The sequence below is a fragment of the Erythrolamprus reginae genome, unplaced genomic scaffold, assembly GCF_031021105.1.
Source record: "Erythrolamprus reginae isolate rEryReg1 unplaced genomic scaffold, rEryReg1.hap1 H_41, whole genome shotgun sequence".
NCBI classification, from domain to species: Eukaryota; Metazoa; Chordata; class Lepidosauria; order Squamata; family Dipsadidae; genus Erythrolamprus; species Erythrolamprus reginae.
This window is the reverse complement of record NW_027248497.1, coordinates 80,386-103,225: the sequence shown is the minus strand read 5'-3', so window position 1 is coordinate 103,225 and position 22,840 is coordinate 80,386. Positions and strand designations below refer to the sequence as shown.

Genomic DNA, 22,840 nt, shown 5'->3' with positions numbered 1-22,840 from the left:
TATTTAAAAATCTCATCTTCTTTTATTACCTCTTTTTTGTATAACTCTTTGTAAAATTCCTGTACTATTTTTGATTTTTCATCAGTTTTAAATTTTATCATACCTTTATTATCTACTAGTTTCTTTATTATTTTTGATTGTCTATGTTTTTTTAATTTATATGTGAGCCACCTTCCTGGCTTATTTGCATGTTCAAAATATTGCTGTTTGGCTCTTTTGATTTTTTCAGCTACAGTGTTCCCTCAATTTTCACAGGGGATGCGTTCCGAGACCGCCCGCGAAAGTCAAATTTCTGCGAAGTAGAGATGCAGAATAAATACATTATTTTTGGTTATGAACAGTATCACAAGCCTTCCCCTAACACTTTAAACCCCTAAATTTACAATTTCCCATTCCCTTAGCAACCATTTATATTATTACTCACCATGGTTATTTATTAAAGTTTATTTAAAAAAATTATTAAAGGCAGGCGAAAGTTTGGCAATGACATATGATGTCATTGGGTGGGAAAAACCATGGTATAGGGGAAAAAAACGTGAAGTATTTTTTAATTAATATTTTTGAAAAACTGGTATAGACTTTTCGCGAAGTTCGAACCCGCAAAAATTGAGGGAACACTGTATTTGGTTTTGTTCTATAAGCTTTATTTTATGTTTAACTAGTTCTATTTTCCTTTTAGTCTCTCGATCTTCTTAGTTGTGTTGTGACACTAATTCTAATTGATTTAATTCTCTCTCTAATTGTTAATATTGTATCTTTTTTTCTTTATTTTTCTTTGCGTTATAAGAAATCGTTAAGCCTCTAATATATGCCTTTGCAGTATCCCATAAGTTTTCAGGGGAAGTTTCTTAGTTTTTATTAATTTTAAAAAAGATTTCTAATTCTTTTTCGATCCATTCCCTATATTGTAGGTCTCTTATAATATTTTTATTCATCTGCCATTTTATTTGTTTCTTGTATCTTTTCCAATATATCACTAAAGGATTATGGTCTGCCCACATATTTGTGCCTATCTCAATTTATTTAATTTGTTCGGTAGTTGTTTTCGAGGCCCAGGTCGTGTCTATTCTTGTCCAAATTCTGTGAGGGTTAGAGTAAAAAGTATACTGTCTGGTTAAAGGGTGTCGTTCCCTCCAAATGTCATTTAATAATAGTTTTGACCTCATTTTCTGAAAAGTAATTGGCAACATTTTTTCTTTTTCTTGTCTTTTTTTTTACCCGAATGGTCTAGTGATCTGTTTGAAATTGCATTAAAATCGCCAATTATAATCATGTTTTTAATAAATTCATTTATCTTTTGATGTAATTGTTTATAAAATCCCATTTGATTATCATTTGGTGCAAAAAAAGGGACGATGACAAGAGGTTTTGGATCTATATTCAATTGTACAATTAATATTCTACCATCCTGGTCAGCATATAATTGTTTGGAGTTTATTGAATTTTCAATATACATTGCAATGCCTCTTTTTTTGGGGGGGGGTTTGCCAAACTAGTGTACATATTCCCTATTTTTGGATAGAAACATAGAAACATAGAAGACTGACGGCAGAAAAAGACCTCATGGTCCATCTAGTCTGCCCTTATATAGCAGTTTATATAGCAGTTTTCTGTTAGTTTTTTTTTATATGAACTTGTAATATCACTATCTGTGTTTTTTGTTTTTTAAGTTTAGAAAATATTTGGTTTCTTTTTGTTGGTTCATTTAATCCATTTACGTTTACAGAAAATATTTTCATGTCTTCTGACATGGTTATTTAGATTCACGCTGTCGTTATTTCCTTCTTGCACCCATATCTTCCTCTTTTTCCTGGCTGGTGCCACCCAACAATTCTTCTTTCCTTGTAGATACTTCCTTTGTTGGTTGCTCAAATTTACATATACCACTTGTTTCGTAAAATTCTCTGGCATCTTCAAGGTTCTCTAGTTTAACTCTTTGTGTTTGCCAATACAGAGAGAGGCCTTCTGGTATAAGCCAGTGGAAGGTTATATTTTCTTTAATTAAAATTTTGGTCAGAAAATAATATTCCCTTCTGCTTTCTTGTACTGTTCTTGGAACTTGTTTCAATATTGAAATTTCTTTTCCTTTATCTTGCAGTTTTTCATTTCTTGTCCACTTCAAAATATCATCTCTTATAGTCTTCCTCACAAATTTGATGTGGACTTCTCTTGGTAGATTGTGTCTTCGAACATAGCTTGTTTGCACTTTGTAAAGTTCATCAATTTCTTTTATTAGTTCCTGATGAGCCACCTGAAGGATTCCTCCCATGATTTCTGCCATTTTTGCGTGAAGGTCTTCATCTTTTTCTTCTGTTATATTCTGGAATCTCAAGCCATAAGATGCACGTTGTAACTCTAAATGTGTAATTGATTCATTGTTCCTTTGTTTGGAAAGTCGATTCTGTCTTCAAAATCATCCATTCTTTGTTCAACTTCATCTATTTTCTCTTCTCTTGTCTTAATTCTTTGTTCATTCTCTTTCAAGGTCTGTTGTATTTCCACTACTTTATCATCTACTTCTTTCATCTTTGCTTTCATTCTCCTGTATCTACTTTCCTGTATCTACTTTCATTCTCCTGTATCTACTCCCCCATTTCCACTTTTAATTCTTCGCATTGTTGTTTTGCTTCATTTTGGGATTTCAACATAAAATCTTGCATAACAGCCAATGTTTCCTGAATTGTTTGTAGCGTAGGCTGTGATTCTGGTTTCTCCTTCTCTTTCTGCTTTTCTTTGTTCTTGGCTAACATACTCGTAATTGTTTTTTGATGCACAGGCGAAGGCAATGGAGACACTTGTGGAGATAAGTTAGGGTTGGTTTTTTAAGTGTCTTTGTAGTAGTGGATGTGCTTGACATCCTGTGTATATTTTAGAACTATATTTTATTTAGAGCAGATCTACTTTTCTCTCTCTTTCCCCCCCCCCAATATGTAATACTATGTTTGATGTGAATTGTATGTTATTTTAGAGGAGGTGAAAGTCCTTCCACTTCCTCAATTTTTCACTTACTTTCTAATAAAAAATTGATTGATCCAAATAAACTCCAAACAAATTAGAAATTACAGCTCTAAGTCTAATTCAAAAGTTATATATCACTATTTAAAAAAACACTTATATATTTATGCATCGCTCTTAAAAGAATAAAAAGCAGTGAAAATCAATTCTATCACTTTAACAAAGATACAAACTTAATTGTTACTATGTAATCTATATTTATACACACAAGGGGAAAGGAGGGAGAGGAAAGACAAAGAGTTTTAAATCAATATTGTCAAAATCTTAATTGTATTACACTTAAGGTGCTTTATATACTATAATGTCCTTTAATAATTGAGTTTCTTAAAATTATACGACTTAATAATGTAATATAAAGGTTTAAAATCTAAGAACTTTATATAAAATATAGTGACACTAAACTTAATAAAACTTTAAGCTTATAAATTGTAAAATATCATGTAAAATTAATGAGTTAATTTCAGTTTTAAAAGATAAAGGGATGAATATTACTTCTAGTTAAAAGGGTTGAACAAGTAAATGAATTTTAGTCTTAACTTTAATAATAGCAACCACTTTTTTAAAGTTGAAATGCACCAAACCAGGAAAGAGGAAATTTAAAATTAGCAGTTCATTATATCAATTAATTTTCAATCTAAAGAAAACCTCAGGAAATAAAACCAGAATTAAAAAAAAATAAGAGAAAACACCAATGTAGATATCAAATATAATCAAGTATAATTATAACTGTAGAATAAAATATATGGTATAATTTCTAAGAAATCCTTTAATAAACCAGTAATATTCACATATACTTAATTTATAAATCTTCTTTTCTTCAGGAATCCGTTTGAATGTTATTATTTATTCATAGAAGGTCCCAAATTTTAATACCCTCTTCTAAAATCAATTTAGTCCTTAATTGTAATCCAAAGTATGTCCAGTTATAATCCAAGATATGTCCAATTACAGTCCAAATCGAAATTTAAACTATAATCCAATTATAGTTCCAGTACAAACCAAAAAGTCTAATTGTAGTTTTAATCCAAAAGGGTTCAAAGGGTATTAAAATACAAATCCAAGTTTCTAATTTTAATCTAAGTCAAATTCATTATAATCCAATTTGTCGTTAAAATCCACTTGTAGCAAATTGTAATCCAATAATTTATAATTCAATTATAATCCACATCAAGATTTAATTTCTTGTATCTGATTTAAACATTTATTTATGATGGCTCCCTCCAGACAGTACAAAAATTTGAATGTTCAGCTTTCTTTAAAAAAAAAATTATTCCTGTTATTTTGCAAAAAAAAATATCCCTATTTTTGATAAAAGCAAGATTAATCCATTCCAGGTCTCTCTTTTATTTTCTGTTTATATCTTTTATTTCACAGTTTTTAATCTTTCTTTTTGTACTTTTTATTTTCAAGACAATTTCAAAAAGCAATCCTTCCGCAACTAGTGTAAAAAAACAGTTCCAGGAACTGCTGCCGATTTAAACTTTCCCTTTCGTCTTTAAGTTTTTTTAAAATTTTAATTGACTCTCATCTCCTAGAATCCTCATCAGAGATGGAAATTCAATGTCAAACAGTTATATTTGCAATCTTTAATTCTATTCTTATAGTTTTAGTCATTGCACTTAATATAGAAGTTCCAGCCGCAAGTTCTTTTTTGCCCAAGGATATAGTTTTTTTCCCTTTGGAGCTTCGGCGTTAGCTCCTCGGGATCCGGGGAGCCCCCTGTTCTTCGATCGGACCGTACGGATCCGATCTAACCGCAAAAAGTGACCTTTGGAGGGCTTAAAGGGGGCATCCGGGACAGAACCCTGTCCCGGAGCTCCCGCTGCAGCTCCAGTCCAAACCGGAAGTCCTCTCCGAGCACTCTTCAAAGGTGGCCCCATGTAGAGAGCATTACAGTAGTTGAACCTCGAGGTGATGAGGGCATGAGTGACTGTGAGCAGTGACTCCCGGTCCAAGTAGGGCTGCAAATGGTGCATCAGACGAACCTGGGCAAACACCCCCATCGCCACAGCTGAAATATGTTTCTCTAATGTGAGCTGTGAATCGAGGAGGATGCCCAAGTTGCGGATCCTCTCTGAGGGGGTTAATAATTCCCCCCCCGGGTGATGGACAGACAGATAGAATTGTTCTTGGGAGGCAAAACCCACAGCCACTCCATCTTATCAGTGTTGAGCTTGAGTCTGTTGACACCCATCCAGACACCAACAGCCTCCAGACACCAGCACAACACTTCCACTGCTGGAATTATATGTGTCTCCTGGAGACATCTGATATCCGCTTTTTCATTAATTAGGTTTGCATATATTTTTCTCCTTTTCTCTGGGGAATTTAATCCTTTAATATTTATTGAAATTAATTTAATTTCTTTATTCATTCATTTGATTTGTTGTTTCTTTTACTTATTTTCCTTCTTTTTATTTTTTACTTGTTAGCTTTTGCTGCCATTTGTGTTCTGGTCCTTACTCCCTCCTCTCTCCGTGCTTGGTCTTCTACTTCTTTGGGTCTTTCCTTTTCTTCTTCCTCCCTCTCTTCCTGTCTATCATCTTGGCTCATTCCTTCTAACCTGTCTTCACTTTCTGTCTCTGTTATTTTCTCCATGCCTTGTAGTTGTTTACTTCTTGTGCCCTTTCTATAGTTTCTACTTTAATCTTCCTTCCCTCCCAGGTTATTACCATTCCTTCGGGAATGATCCATCTGAAATTTAAATGCTTTTTATTTAAAGTAGCTGCCAAGAATTTGTAATTGTTCCTTTGCTCTCTAACTCTTCCAGGTACTTGCTTAAGTATGTTAACATCCCTTTCTTTGTATGAAAAATCTTCCCTCTCGTGGCCATAAAAATGCTATCCCTTATCTTTTTTCTTGCAAATCTAATGTGTATTTCCCTGGGCAAATGATGGTGCCTGGCATAATTTGTTTGTATCCTGTATGGTTCATCTATTTCACTTTTAATTTCATTTTTATCTTTTTGAAGTATTTCTCCTATCAGCTCCGCCATTCTGTCTTCTATATCTTCCTCTTTTATTTCTAGAATGTTTTGAAACCTTAGGAAGTACGATGCACTGTCCATTTCCAAATTTATTAATTGGTGTTCGAGTTCTTTGTGCGATTTGTTTGTTTGTTTTTTGTTCTACTTTTTCTATTTTTTTCTCATTGTGTTCTGTCTTGAGTTCTACTGTTTTGATTTGTTCTTCAAGTTTCTTAATCTCCCCTCTCATCAATTCCATGCTATTATTTAATTTTAAGATATCGGACCTTAACTTAGCATGGTTCTGCATTATTTCCTGTAATTTAACCATCATTTTTTGGACCGTATTTAATGTTAAATTCATGGTTTGTAGCAATGTTGTATTCTCTGTTTTTCCTGCTTTATCTAGTGTGAATAGATCTTCAATAGGGGTTTAGGACATTTAGCCTCCGCCACATGGATGAAGCTCTTTCCTCCGCAGCAGCTGATCGGCTGCTGCCTTCTCTCCCTCGCCCAAAGGGCCCTAGCTCTTGGCCCCAGCCCTTTGATCACAAAAATCCAAATTCAGCCACAGCCTTTTGGCCACATGGGACACTTCGCCACCATCCAATCAGAACAGTTGTTACAAAATGCTACTTTTGGAAGGAAAGAATGGGACAGTTTGCTCTTTCATACACAAACACACACATTGAATGATAGAGAGGGAAGGGACCTTGGTGGCCATCTAGTCTGACCCCCTTCTCATTCAGGAGACTTACAGAATGATAGAGAGGGAAGGGAACTTGGTGGCCATCTAGTCTGACCCACCTTCTCATTCAGGAGACTTACAGAATGATAGAGAGGGAAGGGAACTTGGTGGCCATCTAGTCTGACCCACCTTCTCATTCAGGAGACTTACAGAATGATAGAAAGGGAAGGGAACTCAGTGGCCATCTAGTCTGACCCCCCTTCTCATTCAGGAGACTTACAGAATGATAGAGAGGGAAGGGACCTCGGTGACCATCTAGTCTGACCCCCAGCTCAAGCAGGAGAATGGAGGGGACTGCAGAGGCCATCTAGTCTGACCCCCAGCTCAAGCAGGAGAATGAAATAGAATGACAGCGATGGAGGGTACCTCAGAGGCCATCTAGTCTGACCCCCAGCTCAAGCAGGAGAATGAAACAGAATGATAGAGAGAGAGGAGTCCTCAGAGAACAGCTAGCCCAACCCTCTTCGCAAGCAGGAGAATTGGTCTTCCGGTCAAATTTTTGGGCTGCTAAATTGGCTGGTGGAACTCCTTGCCTCACAACAAGCTAATCCTTTAAAAGTTAATTTGGGAACCCAATCAGAGCAGTCCTCTCAAAAGAGGGTAGGGAGAGACTGCTAGGTAGCAAAGGACAGAAGTGAAGGCTGGTTGCTGTCTGGGGCCCCTTTATGACCTGCTCCTTGTGGTAATCTTTGGAATTTTTACGATGCGTGGAGCATTTATGACAAAAGAAAATGTCAAGAGAAGCAAAAATTTGGAGGCCCCAGATGTGGGGGTAGGGTCCACCCTCGCCCTCCACCCACACACATTTAACAAGAGTTGGAAGGGACCTTGGTGGTCATCCAGTCCCACCCTCTCCTTCCACCCATACACATTTGACAAATTCTGACCTGCTAAATTGGCCGGGGGAACACACTGCTCCAAAAGCTCCCTCCCCCTCCCACTTCTGGTAACCCTCAAGACGAATAAAGGAGGGGTGAAAAAAGGCATGGATCCCCAAAGTGGGGGGGCATGAGGCTTTATGGGGAAAAACTTGGGGAGGCTAATGATACTTTCCTGTTTGAAGAGAGAGAGAGGTCTGTTCATACTCTGGGCATCTAGATGATCCCATGCCTTCTTCTGCGTTCATGTGGAGAGTCCCCAAAGTGTGTGGGGGCTTTGGGAGCTCTTTCACAGACACAAATACACACACACACACACACACACATATTATCAGCAGCAATGGACAGAAGTGAAGGCTGGTTGCTGTCTGGGGACCCTTTATGAACTGCTCATCATGATTATCTGTGGAATTTTTGCGATGCCTCGCAGCAGATGGAAAGGGAACAAGCGGTTATGACAAAACAAACTAGAGTGCATCTAGTCCAACCCCCTTCTCAAGCAGGTGACCTTTAAAGAATTGGATGGGACCTTAAGGAGGTCATCTAGAATCATAGAGATCATCTAGTCCAACCCCCTTCTCAAGCAGATTTCTACAGAATCAGACAGATGGAACAGACCACAGAGGTCATGTAGTCCAACCCCCTACTCAAGCAGGTGACCCTTACAGACTTGGACGGGACCTTAAGGAGGTCATCTAGAATCATAGAGATCATCTAGTCCAACTCCCTGCTCAAGCAGATTTCTACAGGATCAGAGAGATGGAAGGGACCACAGAGGTCATCTAGTCCAACCCCCTTCTCAAGTCAGTGACATCTACAGATTCCCAAACAAATTAACAAGTGTTGGAAGGGACCCTGGAGAGAGAGAGAGAGAGAGAGAGAAATAGAGAGAGAGAAATGCAAAGGGAGTTTGAGAGAGGACCATGTTGCAGCGTGTTCCCCCGGCAAATTTAGCAGGTCAGAATTTGTCAAATGTGTATGGGTGGAAGGAGAGGATGGGACTGGATGACCACCAAGGTCCCTTCCAACTCTTGTTAAATGTGTGTGGGTGGAGGGTGGGAGTGGACCCTACCCCCACGTCTGGGGCCTCCAAATTTTTGCCTCTCTTGACACTTTCTTTTGTCATAAATGCTCCACGCATCGTAAAAATTCCAAAGATTACCAGGAGGAGCAGGTCATAAAGGGGCCCCAGACAGCAACCAGCCTTCACTTCTGTCCTTTACTATCTAGCAGTCTCTCCCAACCCTCTTTTGAGAGGACTGCTCTGATTAGGTTCCCAAATTAATTTTTAAATGATTAGCTTGTTGTGAGGCAAGGAGTTCCACCAGCCAATTTAGCAGCCCAAGAATTTGACCAGAAGACCAATTCTCCTGCTTGCAAAGAGGGTTGGGCTAGATGTTCTCTGAGGTCTCCTCTCTCTCTATCATTCTCCTGCTTGAGCTGGGGGTCAGACTAGATGGCCTCTGAGGTCCCCTCCAACTCTGTCATTCTATTTCATTCTCCTGCTTGAGCTGGGGTCAGACTAGATGGCCACCAAGGTCCCTTCCCTCTCTATCATTCTGTAAGTCTCTTGAATGAGAAGGGGGGTCAGACTAAATGGCCACTGAGATCCCTTCCCTCTCTATCATTCTGTAAGTCTCCTGAATGAGAAGAGGGGTCAGACTAGATGGCCACCAAGTTCCCTTCTCGCTCTATCATTCTGCAAGTCTCCTGAATGAGAAGGGGGTCAGACTAGATGGCCACCGAGGTCCCTTCCCCCTCTATCATTCAATGTGTATGTTTGTGTATGAAAGAGCAAACTGTCCCATTCTTTCCTTCCAAAAGTAGCATTTTGTAACAACTGTTCTGATTGGATGGTGGCAAAGTGTCCCATGTGGCCATAAGGCTGTGGCTGAATTTGGATTTTTGTGACCAAAGGGCTGGGGCCAAGAGCTAGGGCCCTTTGGGTGAGGGAGGGAAGGCAGCGGCCAATCAGCTGCTGCGGAGGAAAGAGCTTCATCCAACTGGCAGAGGCAAAAAGTCCCATCCCCCTTCAGTAGATCATTGGCTTGCTGGGGAAGCATTTCCAGTTGCCTCTGTTACATGTTGTTTTTTACTTCCCTTTATGGTCATTGTAGTTGTACTGGTGTTTGACATTTCTTTTAATATCTTGTTTTGTTTTTCTAATATATCAAAAATTCTATCCCAAGTCACCATTCACCAAGTCTTCTACTTCCATATTCTTTTATTTTTCAACTTATGACTATCAATAGTTTTATATCTAGAAATCTACATATACTTATAAGTAAACAATTTATAATGATGATTCTTATTCTATTAATATTAAATAGGCATAAACAATAATATTCAATAAGTGATAAGCAATAATATTTGTTTCAATCTAGTAACTGGTGGATATATAAATATACAGTGGTACCTCAAGATACGAACCCCTCATCTTACGAACAACTCGTGATACGAACCCGGGGTTCAGAAAAATTTTGCCTCTTCTTACGAACGTTTTTCAAGTTACGAACCGGCGTTCAGAGATTGCTGGGAAGCCGCGCTGCTGTTTTAAAAGGTGACAGCCGGGCGGCGGGGCTTCCCAGCAGCCTCCCGAACGCCGGTTCGTAACTCAAAAAAAGTTTGTAAGAAGAGGCAAAAATTTTCTGAACCCCGGGTTCGGTTTGGGAGGTTGCTGGGAAGCCCCCCAGCCCAGCTGTGACCTTTTAAAACAGCCGTGCGGCTTCCCAGCTGTCTCCGAACGCCGAACATGGAAGTTCGGGTTTGGTGTTCGGCTTCTGGAAGCTGCTGGGAAGCCGCGCGGCTGTTTTAAAAGGTGACAGCCGTCCTGGGGGGCTTCCCAGCACCCCCCCGAACCCAGAACTTTTGCCGAACTTCCGGGTTTGGGGTTCGGGAGGTTGCTGGGAAGCCCCCCAGGCCGGCTGTCACCTTTTAAAACAGCCGCGCGGCTTCCCAGCAGTCGCCGAACGCCGAACACGGAAGTTCGGTTTTAGCGTTCGGCTTCGGGAAGCTGCTGGGAAGCCGCGTGGCTGTTTTAAAAGGTGACAGCCGGCCTGGGGGGCTTCCCAGCATCCTCCCGAACCTTGAACTTTTGCCGAACTTCCGGGTTCGGGGTTCGGGAGGTTGCTGGGAAGCCCCCCAGCCCGGCTGTGACCTTTTAAAATAGCTGCGCGGCTTCCCAGCAGTCACCGAACGCCGTTTTTTTGCAGGTTTTTTTTTTGGTTGCACGGATTAATTGACTTTACATTGTTTCCTATGGGAAACAATGTTTCGTCTTACAGACCTTTCGTCTTACGAACCTCCCCCTGGAACCAATTAGGTTCGTAAGACGAGGTATGACTGTATATGTAAATGTATACACAATTTGAAAATTAGAAATTTAGGAGGTAAAAATGGGATTACAGATTATAAATTCTTAAATTTAAACACCATTTATAAATATATCAACTCTATTAAATCTATTAAATACCGGTATTACTAAATATCTGATAACCTATAGATTAGTGGTTCTCAACCTGGGCGTCGGGACCCCTTTGGGGGGGTCAAATGACCATTTCACAGGGGTCACCTAAGACAAATTTCCCATGGTGTTAGGAACTGAAGCTTCTATTCTGGTGCCTTGGAACATATTTTTACAATCCGACCAATCAGGTGTTTACAGTGGGGATGTCCCTCTGACCTTCCTGCCAATCAGCTTAAAGCTCTGTTGAGAGAATTGGTGCTAGACCTAAGGTTGGGGGTCACCACAACATGAGGAACTGTATTAGAAAGGTTGAGAACCACTGCTATAGATTATAATCTTAAACTATCTAAACTATATTTTAGAATTGTCAGAAGTAAGTATATTCGGTAAATAATATAGCAAAATAATGAACTTAATACTTATATGGTTCTATAGATATGTTTTACCTTAAAAGGTAGAAGATAGAAGATAGATGTTAAGGAAAGAGAAAAGAAGAAGAAGAACAGAAAAATAAATTTCTAGAGAGTATATATGGAGTCTATATAGAAAAAAGAAAGAAACTCAAGGAGAAAAATATATATAAATATATAAAATCAATACTATATCAACACTGTATTAATATTAAATTAAATTAATAATAATAATAGTAATAATAATATCTAAATTCTTAGCTATATATGGTATAGTTTACAGTTAAGGTTACAATGTACAATAGTAAATATCTAAGTATCTGTGTAAATAGGCAATCCGTTATATAGTAACAGTTAAATCAGCATGTGGGCTGGAATCCCTTACAGTTGTTTCTTTACTTAAAATCTGACAGGTATCAAATATCCTCTTTACTGTCTCTTAAGATTTATAGAGATTTATAGAGATCTGAGATATACAGTAATATTTTAGATATATGGTAATCACAATGGTATTTAATGGAAATTAAGATGTGTTGAATTTATAAAAATAAAAATAGGAATCGTGTTCCTCACATCTTACAAATTATTCAGCATTTACTTCTCCCACTAAGATGTCCGCTGTCTTTCTTTCTGTTAAGTCACTTCCTCTTTCTCTCTCTTTCTTCAAAATACCACGTTGTTGGAATCTTTGGATATTAAATCTAAACAAATCTGAACAAATCTGTATCTTCTGTACCTTCTGTAGCGATTTAAAGCGTTAAAATCACTCGCAAAGCGGTTTCTCCATCCGAGATCCCGGGTTCTTTTAAGGAACTTTCACTTGTCTTTCCCTTTCGGTCTCGGGCTTTTAACACTCCAATGTGTCCTCTCGCCTCCACCTCACGATCGCCGCCTCTTTTCCAAATTTTGGGGTCTTCTCTTGCTGCTACAGATCAGTCTCCCCAGCAGTTGATTAAAGGGTTTTTAAAGACGTTCTCCGATGCGATTCACCAGGGTTCATAAAAGCTTCCTTCTTGAGCTAATCTGTGCGGTTTCAGACTGCTATGACGAATCAGGCAGATGTTTCCGTCTTGGATAGGAAGGATGCCCTACACTCCAGCAAGCGAATGCCTTCGCCCCCGCTGTTGCCTGGGTTGCTCCTCTTTCCCCACTTCAACCTTCAGTCTTCATGCCTCAAAGGGCCTTCAAAAAAACGGAAAATAAAGCAGCCTTAGAGAGTGGAGATCGCTCTTTTCCAGCTGCTAGACTTCATCACTGGAAGTCTAGATTCTCATGGAAGGTAGGTTAACAACTCTTTAAGCCTTCTTGACAATATTGTCACAGTGGGCTTTAGCACTTAGATCTTTTGCTATTAGTATTCCAAGGTCTTTAACTGAGGGAGGGTTATCTGTGATAATTTCTTTATTCAGTTTGTATTTGGAGTTCTGATTTTTTTTTTGCTGATGTGTAGCATTTGCTGGTTGAGAATTGGAGTTGCCATGTGTTAGACCAATCAGAAACAGAGTTGCTTGTGATGTGATCGCAAAGGTCATTGATGTAGAGAGCAGTTTATTAGTTTCTAGGTGGAGAGTAATTGATTGGTTTATAATTGATTCCATGACTTTGCATGGGACGCAGCATAGTGATATTGGTCTCTAGTTATCAACAAGACAGGGGTCTCCTTTTTTGAAGATGGGGTTGACCATTGCTTTCAACCATAGCTTAGGAAGTGTGCTGGTTCTGAAGGATTTTTCAAAAATTATGCTTAGCGGTTCAGCTATAGCAGAAGAGAGCTTTTTTAGGAAGTATGCATATAAACCATCTGGTCCGACTGATAGAGAAGATTTAAAGTCACGTAATGCTTTTTCAACATAGTGAAGTCTATTTGGGTTAGGTTGTTGAGAGAGTTTGAGGTGCGATTGATAAAATTGGGGGATGAGCCATTACAATTAACAAAGGCAGAGCCAAAGAATGGGTTGAGGAGGTTAGCTTTGGATGAGTCATCGTGGTATTCTTTGTTGTTGGGTCCTTTGAGAGGTGGGATAGGTCTAGAGTCCTTGAGTTTGTTGCTGACAAAGTTGTAGAAGGCTCGATTTGATTTGGTGCGTAGGAGATTTTCCTCTTGTTTGCTGCGGTAGTTGAGACATTCTGTTTTTATTTGATTGCATATGCTTTTATATTGGCTTTTGAAGTTGGTTACTAGTCCTTTTTTGTTTTTCCGCCAGAGAGATTTTTTCCCCTTGTTTGTAATTTTCTTATTGAGATGGGAAGGTTGTTTTTCTTGTTTGTGGTAGATGTAGTTCGCTTTTTTGAAATTGAACTTGGGTGTGGCATTATTTGGGTGGATCTTAGTGTGACTTAGGTTGAGACTGAAGTTTATCATGCTGTGGTCACTATTGGAAAATGGTTCTTTTATTTGAAGCCATATATTGCACTTTTGCTGTTGCAGAAGATGAGATCCAGACAGTTATCTAGTCTAGTATTATTAGTTACTAGTTGGTCGAGTCCCAAACAGGTGATGTGTTATATATAGTAGAATGGATGGGTTCTGTGCTACATTCATTTAAGATCCAGTTAATGTGTGGTAGGTTGAGGTCTCCAAGGAAGATAATTGGGTATAGGCAGTGGGTTGCCCACGTTAGTAGTGCAGTTAATTTGTTTGCATGTGCAATGTCATAGTCCAGAGCTCTGTAGCTGAGTAAGAAGCGAATTGTGGTATTTAGGGATAAATCACAGTGATCTCACCTCAGATCACTAGATCACTAGGATTAATTTTCACTGGAACTGTCACATCTCCATCCCACTATCTCACCACTAAACTTCAGCCAGCTGTCAGCTATCATTTGTTTGTGGCTGCTATTGCAGGCTGTCTCCTTCCTTCACTCAACTTCTCCAAAACCTCTCCTGTTATTGCCAATCCCGACCACCACTGCCATCACTCCTCAGGATGCCTTGTTCTTCCAGTTCCTGTAGGACCTCGAAAGGTCTGTCAAACGATCAGAAGCAGGAGAAAAATGATACTCCAATCAGGAGAATGTTCAGCATACCTGTTCCTCTTGACGATGACCTCCCCGCAATGTTTTTTTAAAAATAACATTTCTAATATACTGTACTCTAGAGTCTAATCAAACTCATTAGTTACACATCAACACATTTACTGTGATAGCAGTGAAACATTTTTGATTCATCAATATGCAGTATCTTTTACTTTGGGATTTTTTTTCATGTTCTATTGTCTCGTTATACTCTTGTTATATATTAAGCAAGAAACAATAAACTTTCCTTCTGCCTCTCATGATACAATTCTTTAACCATAACTTTGCTCTTTCTTCTCCTATAATTGTAATATAATAGGATGAAGACCTTTCATCCTATTATATTACAGACTTTTCATCCTATTATATTACAGACCTTTCAAATAGCTTGATTTCTCTCTGTGCCTTGCTGCTTTCAGACTGTTTCAATAATCTTTCAAAAGATTTCAAACTTTCTGTTATGATTGTGTCTTTCTTTCAGTGCTGTTCTGAAGGATTGCTAATTGTTCTTTTATCATTTCACTTTTTTTGAATGGGTAAACTTTCTTTTTAATATGTTTTCTTGTAAACATTAGATTTGTCACATTGTACATTGTTTATTACTGTTGTGAGCCGCCCCAAGTCTGTAGACAGGGGCGGCATACAATTCTAATAAATTATTAATTATTATTATTATTGATGTTGACTGAGCATAATTTTAAAATCATTATAAATTTCTAAAGAATAACATTTTGAATAACATCAGCATTCTAAAAAATTTGCAGTTGGGGTTTTTAGTTAAATAACAATTTATACAGTAATTTGAAATGGAATATAGATAGTCCTCAACTTATAACAGTTCATTTAGTGACTGTTCAAAGTTACAACAGCACTGGGGAAAAAATGACTTATGATCATTTTTACACTTACAACTTTTCCAACTTCCCCATGATCCCATGATCAAAAATCAGATGTTTGGCAACTGGTTCATATTTATGATGGTTGCTGTGTTCTGGGCCAAAGTGATCACCTTTTACAACTTTCTGATAAGCAAAGTCAATGGGGAAGCCAGATCCACTTAACAACTAGGTTACTAACTTAACAACTGCAGACAAAACTCACTTAACAAATGCCTCACTTAGCAACAGAAATGTTGTGCTCAATTGTTGTCATAAGTTGAGGACTGCCTGCATTTTTTCTTCTGGTCAACAATAGACTGACATAAATGATTGCTTGAGCTACAAATATGAAGATTAATTAGAAACACTTGTGCTAAATGAAAGTGAGAGATGAACATTTTCACAGCAGAAGTTTTACAATAAAATGTTCTCCTGCAATGATAAAGAAAAGTATAATTGAATCTGGGTTTCAAAGCAGTGATATTCCACATGTCAGCCAAATATAACCACTGCACTACCAGAACCATGAATAAAAAGTTTGTATAATGTTAGTTGAAATAGAATTCATTGAAGAAGCATGAAATTGATAAAGGAATATTGATTTTAAAGTTCATTGTTCTATCTGTATGTGTGCATTTTTATTTTTTAGCTTTATTTACTGTATTTTTCAGTGTATAAGATGCACCGGTTTATAAGACACACCTAGATTTTAGAGGAGGAAAACAAGGAAAAAAGTATTCTCAACCAAATGGTGCAGTATTATATTGTTTAATAAAATAATAAGTAAATAAAATACCAGTGTAGCAGAATACTTTTTACAGAAATGGGAGTTGAAAGTCCACAAGCCTTAAACCTGCCAGGTTTGAAGACCCTTGCACTCCTAACCTCCAACTTATGGGTCTTCAAACTTGACAGCTTTAAGACTTGTAGACTTCAACTTCCAGAATTCCTCCACCAGTCATGCTATCTTAGGAGTGGGAGTTGAAGTCCACAAGCCTTAAACTTGCCAGGTTTGAAGACCCTTGCACTCCTAACCCCTAACTCAAGCAAACAAGCAAACAAACAAACAAACAAACAAACAAACAAACAAACAAACAAGGACAATTCATTTTGTTAGTTGTTCCAGAAATGGCTAGTGATAGAATCATTTGCAACTACAGTTCCCTGCTGAGGTTGCCTTAATATTACTACTATACCATGAGGTTTTCAAAGACCTCTCTCTTGACCACTCCAATTTTCACAATTGAAGTGCATGGAAATATGTAGTGATTATGATAAACCTGAAATATTCCTTAAAAGGAGTGTTTCTAGAGCAGGGATCCCCAATGTTGGCAACTTTTAAGATTGTGGACTACAACTCCCAGAGTTCCTCAGCCACCTTTGCTGGCTGAGGAACTCTGGAAGTTGAAGTCCACAAGTCATAAAGTGGCCAACGTTGGAGACCCCTGGACCAGATGACCTACAGTACAGAGTCCCTTCCAACTCTTTCTGTGTCTGTGTCAACGAACCAAATAGTATTTGAGAAATAAATCACATTCCACTCCTGTTCGATTTATTAGCTTCTCCATGTTGGATTTGTGCCCCATCATTCCAGGACTAAATTATCTTCAGTTCCCCATCTCATATCCCCACACCCACAAGTGCAATCACGTGGACCAATCTGGTGCAGGGATTCACTGGCTTCTTCAATTGTTCAGTTGACCTTGGACTCTGTGTAAGGAATGTGTGGTGGTATCAATCTTTCTCTCTCTCCCCCTCCTGTTTCCCTATCTCTGCTAACTGTGGCAGGCGAAAGCCTCTAACTTCACATAATGGCTTTGGGCCTGACAGTCTGTCTGTCTGCCTGTCTCTGTGCGTGTGTGTGTCTGCGCTCTTGCACCCCTCTCTTTGTGTGCATATAAACTGTCTGAGCCTCCGCTCCGCGCTTTCTTGTTCGGGGTGGCCCTTCAAAGGATCTGAGCGGCTTCTCCTCCCTGCGAGGGCTGAATGGGAAACTGGGTTGCTAGGATCGTTAAGGAAAAGGGCAGGCTCCCGGGACCTGGTAGACTTTTCCCTTCAGCTGGGGAGCCCTCCTGGCAAGCCAAAAAGCTCCTCGGCCATCCCCGCCACTCCACCCTGCACCAGTAGCAAAGCGGAGGCAGCGGTGGCGACTTTCCCCCTCGGCTGCCTTTCCATGGTGGCAGTGGGGCTGGCAGTGCTGCAGAGACTGGACGAGCCCATCTCCCAGGACCTGCCATCGGCCACGGGGTTACTGGTGGCTCCGGCTAAGGGAGCGTGGCAATGGCCTGCCCAAGCAGCTTTCTAGTTTTGGCTATACCGCCGGCAGGGACGGAGCTGCAGCCGATCCCCCAGTAACCCGGTGGCGGGTGGCAGGTCCCGGGAGACAGGCTCGTCCAGGCTCTGAAGCACCGCTGCCACCACTCCCACCATAGAAAGGTAGCTGAGGGGCAAAGTCACCGCTTCTGCCCCCGCTTTGCTGCTGGTGCAGGGCAGAGCCACGGGGATGGGGGGGTGCTGGGCATTGGCCAAGGAGCTTTTCAGCCTGCTGGGAAGGCTCCTCAGCTGAGGGGGAAAGTCTGGCAGGTTCTGGGAAACCGCCTTTTCCTTTAGCAACCCTAACAATCCAGTTTCCTGCTCAGCCTTCGTGGGGAGGAGAAGCCGCTTGGATCATCCGAAGGAGCACCCTGAATGAGAAAGCACAGAGGGACGAGAAAGCGTGGGGTGGAGCCACTCACCCAAGCCACTTTTTGGCCTGCCAGGAGGGCGCCTTGGCCAATGCTTGACATCACACCCATCCCAGGGGCTGAGGTGCCAGCCTCCCGCCGGGAGCTGCCAGGCAGCCTCGACAACATTCAGGGGGCATTTGCCCAGGTCCGCCTGGTGCACCAGTTGCGGCCCTATTTGGACTGGGAGTCACTGCTCACAGTCACTCATGCCCTCATCACCTCGAGGCTCGACTACTGTAACGGTCTCTACATGGGGCTACCTTTGAAAAGTGTTTGGAAACTCCAGATCGTGCAGAATGCAGCTGCGAGAGCTATCATGGGCTTCCCTAAATATGCCCATATCACGCCAATACTCCGCAGTCTGCATTGGTTGCCAATCGGTTTCCGGTCACAATTCAAAGTGTTGGTTATGACCTATAAAGCCCTTCATGGCATCGGACCAGAATACCTCCGAGACCGCCTTCTGCTGCACAAATCCCAGTGACCAGTTAGGTCCCACAGAGTTGGCCTTCTCCAGGTTCCGTCGACTAAACAATGCCGTTTGGCGGGACCCAGGGGAAGAGCCTTCTCTGTGGCGGCCCTGGCCCTCTGGAACCAACTCCCCCCAGATATCAGAGTTGCCCCCACCCTCCTTGCCTTTTGTAAGCTCCTTAAAACCCACCTCAGGCATGGGGGAATTGAGATATTCCCTTCCGCTAGGCTTATTAAAAAATTATGCATGGTACAGTAATACCTCATGATACGAACTTAATTGGTGCAAGGAGGAGGTTCGTAAGACGAAAGGTTCGTAAGACAAAACATTGTTTCCCATAGGAAACAATGTAAAGTCAATTAATCCGTGCAACCAAAAAACCCCCCGCAAAAAAAGGCTTTCGGCGACTGCTGGGAAGCCGCACGGCTGTTTTAAAAGGTGACAGCCGGCCTGGGGGGCTTCCCAGCACCCCCCCGAACCCGGGTTCGGGGTTCGGGGGGTGCTGGCAAGCCCCCCAGGCTGGCTGCGACCTTTTAAAACACCTGCGCCGCTTCCCAGCTGTCTCCTGAAGCCGAACGCTAAAGCCGAACTTCCGCGTTCGGCTTCGGGAGACAGCTGGGAAGCGGCGCGGCTGTTTTAAAAGGTCGCAGCCGGCCTGGGGGGCTTGCCAGCAACCTCCCGAACCGAACCCGGGGTTCAGCAAAATTTTGCCTCTTCTTACGAACTTTGTTCGAGTTACGAACCGGCGTTCGGGAGGCTTCTGGAAAGCCCCGCCGCCCGGCTGTCACCTTTTAAAACAGCCGCGCGGCTTCCCAGCAGTCTCCGAACGCCGGTTTGTAGATCGAAAAAAGTTCGTAAGAAGAGGCAAATTTTTTCTGAACCCCGGTTTCGTATCACGAGTTGTTCGTAAGACGAGGGGTTCGTATCTTGAGGTACCACTGTATGTCTGTATGTATGATTGGTCTCTTAAATTGGGGTTCCTTTTTAAAATTAACTTAAATATCAGATTTGTTTATATTGTTTTATTACTGTTGTTAGCTGCCCCGAGTCTGCGGAGAGGGCAGCATACAAATTTGACAAATAAATGAATAAAATAAGACGCACCCAATTTTTAAAGCACTTTTTTGAAGTAAAAGGGTGCGTCTTATATACCAAAAAATATGGTATATAAATTTTATAGTATGGTTGTGTACCTATACACCAATGTACATATATACTCTACTAAAAGTATGCATATTCAGTGAAATGAAATCACAAAAAGTAAAGCAAATGTCATTTTTTTAAAGCTCCTGTGGAAAGTTGTGACAACACAGTAGCAGAGAAATTGTCCTGTGTGTGTGTGTGTCTATTGGTAGCTTGTAGTCTTCTTAAGATGACTTAGAGTCCCACTGGCATTAGCACACGACAGGAAGAGCTTAAGGGCCCAGTGCAGAGATGCAGAATGCTTCGACTCAAAACAAATATAAATTGCTGAATTGTACAACACCTAATGGAATACATACAATAAAAACAGCACAATATCTTATCTGTGTTAGACTTTTCAAAATATAAGGATCACTGTGTAAGTTAACAGCAGCAGCAACAACTGAAATGATAGTACTTACTGGAAAGAAAATGCTGAGAAGTGAGGCCAAAATCTTGGTGGGCCTCATGCAGCTGCCTGATACGCTCATCAATGGACAACTGGATGGAGAGGATATTAAATGCAACTATCAGAAAAAACAATTATTACTTTCATAGACCTGTACAACAATTATTGCTAATACAATTTATAAACAGTACAATCAATAATTTCACCTGAAGAAAAAAAATATCTGATTAAAATCATGAATGAAGCTTTATTTACAAGAATTCTAGAATGAATGATACAGAATGAAAATTCATCATGTGAGGTTAAAGGCACCATGATTGCATGGGCCCAAAATTCCAGATGTGTAATAAATTTAAATGAATGGGAAGAATATGGACTACTAATTACAAACTAACATTATTAACAGCATATAAAGAAAACATTTATAAAATGTTTTATCAGCGGCACCTTCCACCTATCTGTTTGGCTAAAATATATCAGAATTCATCTATGAAATGCTGGAAGCACAAAGAAAGCACAGGAACACATTACCACCTGTGGTGGATGTGCCCAGCCACAAAAAGATTTTGGAAAAAAATTAGAAATTATTTGGAACAGATCACTAAACAAATATCATTAAAACCGGAACTATATCTACTTGGAGTAATCAGACAAAAACTGTCCAAAAAAGATAGATATTTAATATTACACATATTAACTGCAGCTGTCAGCCTTGCTATGTTTCATCTTTCATCAACCAATAACTGATTGGACCCAAACAAGCATGGCTTTACTGAGGGCAAATCATGTCTGACTAATCTCATTGATTTCTTTGACTATGTCACAAAGGTGTTGGATGAAGGTGGTGCTGTGGATATTGCCTATCTGGACTTCAGCAAAGCCTTTGATATGGTTCCACATAAAGAGCTCATAGATAAATTAGTGAGAATTGGACTAAATTCCTGGATAGTTCAGTGGATTTGCAATTGGCTGAATCGTAGATATCAGAGGGTTGTTAATGGCGAATATTCTAAGCAGAGCCTGGTTACAAGCGGTGTGCCACAAGGGTCTGTTCTGGGTCCTATTCTTTTTAATATATTTTTGAGTGACATAGAGGAAAGTGTGGTAGGGAAGGTTTGCCTATTTGCCAATGACTCTAAAGTGTGCAATAGGGTTGATATTCCTGGAGGCGTCTGTAATATGGCAAATGATTTAGTTTTACTAGATAAGAGGTCAAAGCAATGGAAACTGCAGTATAATGGACTGCAGTGCGAGGCTTGCGCATGTGTCAAAGTTTTTTCTAGATACCCTGCCTCGAGCTCCGAGGTGATTTATTATGTAAAGGGAAATTTCTCTCTCAAAATACTATAAATCCTTCTTGAAGAAAAATAGGGGAAGAGAAGTCACAGACCTTCAAAGAGAATCTAAAGATTTATGGTTTTAAGCAAAGACGGAGATTCTTTCACTATAACGAAGTGAGTACAATAAATTTTTAAATGGCGGAAGGTGGCAAGTCGAGCCTCGGGAAGATCGAATCAAAGTTGGATAAACTTTTAGAAATTGTTTCAGGATTTGAGCAGAGATTTATTACAGTGGAGTCAGCACTGGGAAATCTTGCTTCAGATGTAAAATTAGTTAAAAAAGAGGCTGACGTAGCTACCGAAAAAATTCAGAAGGTTGAAAAACAAGCTAAGGATCAGGAAGAGATTATGAAACAAATGAATTACAGAATTGCTAATCTGGAGGATCGTCAAAGGAGAAGAAATTTACATCTGCATGGGTTTAGATCAGACTTTGCTTCAGGCTCAAATTTAAATGAAGCAATAACTGGTTGGATTAATAAGCAAGGTGCCCAAGTTGGTTCTGATGATATTATACGTGTCCATTGGGCTGCCCCATGTAGAAATAGGGAGAGGCAAAGAGACATTGTTATGGCTTTGGCCAGTGAGAAAAAAGCAGAGATCGTCTACAAGCTTTTGAAAAGTTGTGCCAGCCTTAAACAAGATGGGAATGAGATAAGAGTTCTGAGAGATCTCTCTTGGGAAACTTTGAGAGCGAGAGCTGCCTTATGCCTATTTATATCAGAGTGGAAAAAGGTTTACTTGGGGGTTTCCAGCTGCTATTTTGGTGTTCCAAGAAAATAAGATGTACAGGGCACATTCATTGGAAGAGGGAAAGGCATTATTGGATCAACTGGGGATCAGGTTTGAAGAAGGCGAAGCACAAGGAGCAATGGGTGAGACAAAAGAAGCAGAAGGAGGAGAAGATCTTTTCAGCGGTCATAGTACTCCAGACGAGGAGGAAAGACAAAGAGAGGAGCAGCTGAAGGAGTTAACTGGACAGGTGGAGGCCATCAGAAGGGAGCAGAGGAAAGCAAGAGCTCAGTGTGAGAAGAAAGCAAAAAAGTGACTTTGTCGCGCCCCTCCCTTTTTCGGAGATGTTTTTGGAATGTAGTGTATCTGTTATTCTGGTTGGGAGGAGAAGGGAAAATGGTAAAGGAAGTTTAAAAAAAGGAGGAATTATCTAAATGAAGAAGGGAGGGTGGGAGGGGAATTATTCTCTTTAATTACATTTAAAAGTGGTTGAAAGTGGAGCTCAGTAGTATGGGAACACAATCAAGAGAATGTGCCTCATGATTGGACAAGGGTTTTTCTTGTCCTCCCCCCTTTTGGTGGGGGGAGTACGGGGGGAGGCACAT

At 40.3% G+C, this 22,840-nt stretch overlaps 1 protein-coding gene across 1 annotated transcript in view; it reads right to left on the bottom strand.

Moving 5' to 3' along the window:
• The window catches only part of LOC139155665 (dystrophin-like), a gene marked incomplete at its 3' end in the record, with an annotated part of 302,221 nt that overhangs the window by 226,969 nt on the left and 52,412 nt on the right, over positions 1-22,840 (bottom strand). Inside the window, exon 3 of the mRNA XM_070730905.1 lies at positions 20,177-20,255. Within this exon, the coding sequence (XP_070587006.1) occupies positions 20,177-20,255 (79 nt within the window). The remainder of the gene's footprint in view (positions 1-20,176; positions 20,256-22,840) is intronic.